At 36.2% G+C, this 8,999-nt stretch overlaps 1 protein-coding gene across 4 annotated transcripts in view; it reads left to right on the forward strand.

The window, feature by feature from the left end:
- LOC128666765 (gastrula zinc finger protein XlCGF26.1-like) overlaps positions 1-6,691 on the forward strand; it is a 49,812-nt gene extending 43,121 nt beyond the window's left edge. For all 4 annotated transcript variants that reach the window (XM_053721546.1, XM_053721547.1, XM_053721548.1 and 1 more), the window contains one exon: positions 4,937-6,691. In XM_053721546.1, the coding sequence (XP_053577521.1) occupies positions 4,937-6,123 (1,187 nt within the window). In that variant the 3' untranslated portion in view covers positions 6,124-6,691. The remainder of the gene's footprint in view (positions 1-4,936) is intronic.
- The last annotated feature ends 2,308 nt before the right edge of the window (positions 6,692-8,999 follow it).

Raw genomic sequence — 8,999 nt, forward strand, 5'->3', positions numbered from 1 at the left:
TCAGCATACTTTTTCCAAATTTTACAAATGTGATACTTTTGCCTCGGCTAAGCCCTCTTTTGGGAGAAAGGTTCTTCAAGCGGTGGTGCCTTCTTTTAGGTTTGCCTGTCTTGTTCTCACTCCTTGTTCATTCTGTGTCCTCTAGCTTGGGTATTGGTTCCCACTAGTAATTGAATGATGTTGTGGACTCTCCATATCTTAAGAAAGAAAACAAAATTTATGCTTACCTGATAAATTTCTTTCTTTCCGGATATGTAGAGTCCTCGACCCCACCCTTTATTAAGACACTTATTTTTTACTAAACCTCAGGCACCTCTTCACCTTTGTGTTATTCCTTTTCCATTTCCCTTCGGCCAAATGACTGGGGATTATGGGTAGGGGAGTGACCCTTAACAGCTTTGCTGTGGTGCTCTTTGCCTCTTCCTGCTGGCCAGGAGTGATATTCCCACTAGTAATTGAATGACGTTGTGGACTCTCCATATCCGGAAAGAGAGATATTTATCAGGTAAGCATACATTTTGTTTTCCCCACATTTTCTCAGCTGCTGAACGGCAAATGCATGAGGCACATTTTCCAAAAGCGTTCCATTAACCATAACAACTGTTGTTCTCTGGTAGTAAACCATCTGCAGGACCTCCTATGAGCACATCTGAGGTCACAATAGAATTATCCCAATTTTTCAAATGTGGATTGTCTTTTCCTCCAGAAACTGCAATCTCAAATCCTTTTTTATGATCCCTTTGTAAAGTGACCGTTTACTGCCCCCACACAGTGTCTTCCATCCCAAATCCTTAAAAAAATCCCTTTGGAGAATCACAGAAAGTTGTTCCCACAACCAAGAAAAAGCTTCAAAACCACTGGAACTATGAACTTGCTTTTTTCATTAGTTAACATACAGGTAGATTACAAGTTGTGCGTAATTTCAGCGTTAAAACAGCTACGTAGCCATTACAAGTCTTGTTGATATAGCTGTACCGCAAGCCTTTTAGCCTGTAACACAACGTCCGTCCCGCACTCGTAAAAATAACGTATTTTCAAGGGACTTCCATAGCCCAGCCATTACGAGTTTTGCGGTGAGGCTAAAAAGCTTGTGTTACACTCTATAACGACAAGATCTGTAAGCCATCTGAGAGCAGTAGTTATGAGTTTTACGCAACAAAAATGTTACGTAAAACTCATAACTAAAGTGTTACAAAGTACACTAACACCCATAAACTACCTATTAACCCCTAAACCGAGGCCCTCCTACATTGCAAATACTATATTAAAGTTATTAACCCCTAATCTGCCGCTCCCGACATCGCCGCCACTAATAACATTTATTAACCCCTATTCCGCTGCTCCCCGACATCATCACCACTATAATAGTTATTAAACCCCCTAAACCGCCGCCCTCCCGCATCACAAACACTATTTAAATATTATTAGCCCCCTAATCTGCCGTCCGCCCACATCCCCCCCACTATACTAAAGTTATTAACCCCTACACCGCCGCCACTATAATAAACCTATTAACCCCTAAACCACAAGCCCCCGCAACGAAATATACTAAATTAAACTATTAACCCCTAAACCGAAAGCCCCCACATTGCAATAAACTAATTTAACCCAATGCCCCCCTAACTTTATATTAAAATTACAATTAAATTAAAATTTACCTGTCAAATAAAAAAATAAGTTTAAACTAACAATTAAACTAATATAATAATATAATAATAACTATTAAACTAAAATTAAACTAACTACCAATTAAAGAAAACTAAAATACACATCAAAAAAATCTAATTACAAAAATTAAAAAATACTAAATTAAAACACATTTTTTCTGTGAACACAATTTTAAAAGGTCTAAATATATTAGGTAGAAAATTACAACAACATTAATTTCAATTTAGTTCAATCTTTGGCTAAGTCTGGCTTTTTTAAATAGTCCTATATGGCCAGTAAACTGCCCTTAACCTAAACAAAACAGAAAAGCGCATTCTTGTGCATATCAAGGCAATACAAGACAAAGAAAGTTCCCACACAGTGACTACCAGGTACTCACAAAAATGTCAGCCATCCTTTGTGCTATTAGATGCAGACTGAGAGATCACATTGACTGACCCCATGCAACAGGACACCAGATCTGTATTTTCCTCTTGGAACTGGAATCGCACTCCACGCGGTCGGCATCTTGGTCTCTGCTGGTATCCGGATCTCAGCTCATCTAGCAATGTGTCAACAGTAGGGAACATGTACTTCCAATTCAGTGGTTAAAAAATATTTAAATTAAAACATGAGATAGAAATGCAAAACATTAAAAACAGAGCGTTGTGTAACGTTCTGTCATATGCAATGCGTTTCTTGACTTTCTGACTGTTTCCTCAGGCATATACCACTGTCATTGTAGGGAGTAATTATACCTTCTTTCAACCAATCAAAACAGTCATTAGCAAATAGGTACCCTCCTATTTTCAGTAGATGTTAAAGGGATATTAAACAGTGTTTGTTTGGTAAAAACAAATATGTTAAATCCATGTAATTATAAAAAGAAACAGATTGTGCAAAATTAGCACTTACAGTGTAGCCCTGCAGCAGTCCCCTAGCCATGAGGGAAGTTTTTTTAATTCCCTCTTGGGCAGAAGTCAATTGTTGTCTTATTTCTGCAGTTCACATCCCAGGAGCGTTCAATTGGGAAGCAGATTTTCTCAGTCATCATTTCCTACATCCAGGGGAATGGTCTCTTCATCCATATTTATTCAATCAGATTGTGGATTTTTCGGGTCTCCCAGAGGTAGATCGGATGGCCTCTCCATTGAACAACAAACATTCCAGGTACTTTGCAAGGTCAAGGGATCCTCAAACAGAGTGTGTGAAAGCATTTGATTTGTGAAACTTACTTAAAGGTGGATCAAATCCCTCCTAATCATATTACTGATTCTACTAGATTATTGGCTACTTCTTAGAATTTTAAGAATGAGGCTTCTGTTGACCAAATTTGGAAGGCAGCTACTTGGTCTTCTTTGTATACTTCTACCATTATACATACATTCTACCATTTTGATGTTTTCACTTCTTGAGGTAGCTTTTGGTAGAAATGTCATTCAGGCTATTGTTTCTGTTTAATTTTGCCTGGTTGGTTGTTTTTAAGTGCATGGAAAAAAATAAAAAAAATATGTACTTTCTTTTGAGGGTCGTGGATTTAGTTTCCTTATGGAAACATTTTTTTTTTCTTTATCCCACCCTATCTTTTTATTACTCATGGACTCTCCACAACTTTAGTATTGGTTCCCAGGAGTAATGGATCAAGAACTCTTACTACCTTTATGAAAGAAAACATATGCTTACCTGATAAATTAATTTATTTCATGGTGGTAAGAGTACACAAGACCACACCCTGTTTTTTGGTGATGGTTTTTATGTTGTGACACATCTTTTTCCCCAGTTCCTATATTTTTTGCTCTTTATTGCTTTTCCTACCTTTTTTGCTTAGCTTTATATCAGACTAACTACCATAGAGGTGGGAGAGGTTATATTGACTTGTGGTGTTTAGGAATCTTTCCCTCATCCTAGGGGAGAAGGTAATTCCCCAGAGCAATGGATCATAGACTTTTACCACCATGAAAGAAATTAATTCATCAGGTAAGCACAAATTATGTTGTTGTTTTTTGGCTGGAGTGTTGTACGTCAGTGAGGTAGGCATGTATAAGAAAAATCAAATCTTATTATCTTGCTGTTCCATTGAACACATACGTTAGTTATATTGGTGTGAATGTATTGTCACATTTGTTTCTCCTTCTTTATATTGGAGATTGTGGATGGGAATCGGCATGGGCTGGTTTCAGTGTGTTTATGGTTTTATTGGTGGATCTGTGGAGAGAGACATGACTATATTCCAGTTTTGTTTGATAGTTTCTCTTTGTGAACACCAATTTGATATTTTTACTCTCTAGAGAGAGAGAGAGAGATTGTTATTAACATGTAATGAAAATAATTTGCTAATGACTGTTTCGACTGCTTTTAAGCATGTATAATTATTTCCTACAATAACAATGGTATATGCCTGAGGAAATGGCCAGAGAGCTGAAAAACACAATACATATGACAGAGCGTTACACATCGGCCTGTTTTTAATGCTTTGTATTGTTATCTCATGTTTTAAAAAACTTTATTAAACAATGAATTGGGAGTATATGTTCCTTCCTGTTGGCACATTGCTGGATGAGCTGAGATCTGGATACTAGCAGAGACCTAGATGCCGACTGAGTGGAGTGGGATTCCAGTCCAAGTGGAAAATACACAGCTGGTATCCTGTTGCACGGGGTCAGTCAATGTGATCTCCCAGTCTGCATCTAATAGCACAAAGGAGTGATGCCGTTTTTGGAAGTTAAGACTGCTGCTCCTTAACCTGTCGGCAAATCATCCCGATCCAATCAGGATGAATGACAGCCCCTGCTTGCACCCGATTGGCCGCCATTGAGCAGGTGGTGGCATTGCACAAGCATTTCACTAAAAATGCTTGTGCAATTAGAAATTTGAACAGTGTATGCTGTCGGCATTTAGCAATGTTGAGCGGACATGATTCGCTATAGCGAAACATGTCTGCTCAACATTTAATAAATCTACCCGTACAAGTTATTTTAGACCTTTTGCATCTATACATTATTGCCTTTGTATCCATTGTTGGAAGATATATATTGTGTTTAAACTTGAAAGAAATATATTGTATCCCCCTTTTATACTCTATTTTGGTGCCCCTAGGTCCTGGTCTTTACCAAGACATTGGTTATATAAACTGCTCTTAAGCCTTAGCATAGAAGCTGGGTAAAGTTCTAGGGGTTAAAATGTCTACAAGGGTAGGGGACGGGCTAGCTCAGAACAGTTAAAATGTTCTCAGAATAAAATAATTATGTAATTGATAAATAACATGATTCATTGTGTTTCTTACTGACAGGTGAAATCACAAACAGCAGTAATCCTAGTCAGGATCAGAGTGCAGATACTTCTTTAAATCTTCTTCAAAATCATAGAAACCATGTGAGAAATGTATGTTCTGAATATGGCAAATGTTTTCTCAAGAAATCACATCTTTATAGACCACGAAAAATGCATAGAGGAGAAAATCAATTTTCCTGTTCTATATGTGGGAAAAGTTTTACCCATAAAGAAAATATTGTTGCTCATCAGAAAATTCATACAAGAGAAAATAGATTTTCATGTTCTGTTTGTGGAAAATGTTTTACCTGGAAATCACATCTTATTGTCCATCAGAAAATTCATACAGGGGAGAAAGCATTTTCATGTTCTGACTGTGGGAAATGTTTTACTCTGAGATCAACTCTTATTAATCATCAGAAAATTCATACAAGAGAGAAAAGATGTTCGTGTTCTGACTGTAGGAAATGTTTTTATCATAAATCGAATCTTATTAGACATAAAAAAACTCATACAGGAGAGAAGAAAGCATTTTCATGTTCTGACTGTGGGAAATGTTTTAATCATTACTCAGTTCTTAGTAGGCATCAAAAAACCCACACAGGGGAGAAAGCATTTTCATGTTCTGACTGTGGGAAATGTTTTACTATGAAATCATCTCTTATTAGGCATCAGAAAAGTCATTCAGGAGAGAAAGCATTTTCATGTTCTGAGTGTGGGAAATGTTTTACTCTGAGATCGACTCTTATTAATCATCAGAAAATCCATACAGGAGAGAAAGGATTTTCATGTTCTGACTGTGGGAAATGTTTTAATCATAGATCGAATCTTATAAGGCATAGCAAAACTCATGCAGAACAGAAAGCATTTTCATGTTCTGACTGTGGGAAATGTTTTACTCTGAAATCATATCTTATTACACATCAGAAATTTCATACAGGGGAGAAACCATTTTCATGTTCTGAATGTGGACAATGTTTTACTCTGAAATCAACTCTTATTAGGCATCAGAAAACTCATACAGGGGAGAAAGGATTTTCATGTTCTGACTGTGGGAAATGTTTTACTTTGAAATCAACTCTTATTAACCATCAGAAAACTCATACAGGGGAGAAAGACTATTCATGTTCTAAATGTGAGAAATGTTATACTCAGAAATCAACTCTTATTAGGCATCAGAAAACTCATATTAAAGGAAAGTGCTGATGATGATTACCTGTCGTCCTCTGGAGCATGTAGTTTTGGAACGGTTTGAGGCCCCTTCTGCACTTCAAGCATTTATGAGGTGATCCAGTATATTTATAATTTCCAGGAAAATCCAAGGTCCCTATATAGGTTTGAATAGATCACCTGGAGTCCCTTTGTACAAATTGAAGTTATAAATATAGCCAAAAGCCTTTTTATATATGATGCAACTTGAAATTTAAATATTGTTGAGGGTATTATAATCAAGTGATTATAGAAGTGACAGTATCCCTAACTTGAATTAAAATCGACCAGGTGTATATGTGTACAGGGTGAGCCCCTACATTAATATAAAAAAATGCAGGAGGGCTCCAAAAGCCCTTGTCTGGATTAGTATAGCCCCTAACATTAGAAAATGCATTGTGTTGAAATATAACAAAAAATATTTATTTATTTTTACTTTTGAAGTTCAATTGCTAATTTCTGTAGAAAAGCACCGTGTTATTTCTGCTGATTTTATAAGAAAAAAAACACTATATTGTTTACAACCATGTATATTAAAATTGTAATAAAAATATGCATTCTTTCACCTTTTGTTGTATATTTCTCTCATTTGATATAGATAAAATAATGGTATAGTTTGAATCTGCTGGGTCTGATTATTTATATATATATATATATATATATATATATATATATATATATATATATATATATATATATATATATATATATATATATAGTGTATTTATGTATGTATGTCTTCCAATAGTGTGAGAAGCATCTTAATGCTCAAAATTGCTCAGATAATGGGTGAAATGGACATTAAACACTTGTGATATAAAATATTTATTTTGTTCCCTTTTCCTATAATGTAACACTAAATTTTTTTGAGCAAGTTCCTTGTGTAAAGCTTTACCTTCAGATTATGAGACTGACACACTACCTCTTGCACTAACAAGGCATTTTTGGAGCTGCTCAGGAGGTGTTGTGCCATAAACCTTAATGTGCATGTTCTTAAAGGGAAAGTAAACCTCCAAATTTTCTTTTATGATTCACATAGAACATACAATTTTAAACAACTTTCCAATTTAATTCTATTATCAATTTTTTTTCATTATTTTGTTATCCATTTCTGAAGGGACAGCATTGCACTACTGACAGGAAGCTGAAAATATCTATTCAGCCAATCACAAGAGACAAATGTGTGCAGGCACCAATTAACAGCAGCTCCCACTAGTGTATGATGTGTGCGTATTCATTTTTTAACAAGGGATACTAAAAGAACGAAGCACATTTGAAAATAGAAGTAAATTTAAAAGTGTCTTAAAATGACTTGCTCTATCCGAATGAAGCAAGTTTAATTTTGACTTTCCTATCCCTTTAACTAAAACAATTCATGATTTTAACCTCCTTGCAGCGGAGCATGTTCAAACTTTATTATATAGTTAAACCACGAAAAGAGCATATATAAAAAAACAGATATTTGCAATTTAATGTTTAATTAGATTTAATTAGATTTAGAGCGTTTTGAGATTTTGTGTATGCTGGAGCTATCTAGAAGCTGGGTGATTCTAGTGGTTAGGATTCCTGGTTTCACCTAGGCGAACGCTGGTTTGATTCTCGGGAATGAAAGCTCTTTTGCCATTTTTCTGCAGTCAAGATAACTACTTGCTAAACAAATAGAAATGTAGAATATATCTACCATTAACAATTAATATTAATGAACCAATATCAAATGGAAAATTCAGATGATGTTATTGCATACAGGCTTGCTTCGTTACACTTTCCCTTGCCTTTATCTGAAATGCGTTCGTGTTGATATTATTATTCATTTACCTTACTGGCTAAGACGGTACAGTTTTTGTTTTGTTTTTTTTTACCCGATAAGTATAGAAAAAGGCATCGGCGGCCCACGTGGATTAGGATGGATGGATGGATAGAAAGGCATAGTGCAGACATTACAAATTATGCTGTCTGTAACTTTTACTTGGGAACCAGACACTTTACATAAAGATATGAATTTCTTGCATACATGACTTCCTTTATAGTTTCTCCTTGTGCCTTTCCTTAAAATGAAATCATTTTTCTGGTAGTCTGATTAATTTGGAAGATTTAGCCTTTTTTTCTGACTTTAAATGGACAATCCAGACAAAATTTAAATGCACATAGATGAATAACATCTTTGGATAAAAACATATTTGCAATGTCCATGTATTGGCTTCTAGTTAAATGTATCATTTGGAATTTTAAATACTGCAGCTGCCCAGAGTGCCGGTTGGACTTTTATTTGATATAGATAAAATATATATGGAATAGAGAAAAGACAAGCGCATAGGGGGTGCACCTAGGGCAATAAACGACAGACTAGGTGACTCACGTGGTTCCACCTCAAACGTATGAGGTATGTTAAAGGCACTTGTGCTATAGTAGCAGATGCTCCTCCTCCGGGAAATCTCCTGCCTGGATCAAACTGCTCCGTTGGACACACTCAAACTGCATGCGAGTACAGCTCCACGTGTACAGCTAGTCAGAAGTCCTTAAACCTTAGGCAAAAAGGAGGCAGGGGCTACTATATATAAAGGATATTTATTCAGACATGTAATTATATCCCCTTAGGGTACGACACTGGTCGTTATGCCCTTAAAGACCAATGCTCTGGGAGGGAGGGGGAATAAGCTATAATTTAATGTTTCCAAAGGGATCTGGAAGGGGAGGGGGTAGGGTATTGAGGGTGGGCAGCTACACTACAGAAAAATGGGGTATTTATTAAAAAAAAAAGCCCAAATTTTGAACAAACCGGGTACTGGCAGACAGTTGCCAGTACCCAATATGGCGGCATATAGGTAGATGGGAAAGGGTTAGAGAGCTGTTTGGGGGGGTTCAGGGAGGTTAGG

This window comes from Bombina bombina, chromosome 7 (genome assembly GCF_027579735.1).
Source record: "Bombina bombina isolate aBomBom1 chromosome 7, aBomBom1.pri, whole genome shotgun sequence".
NCBI lineage: Eukaryota > Metazoa > Chordata > Amphibia > Anura > Bombinatoridae > Bombina > Bombina bombina.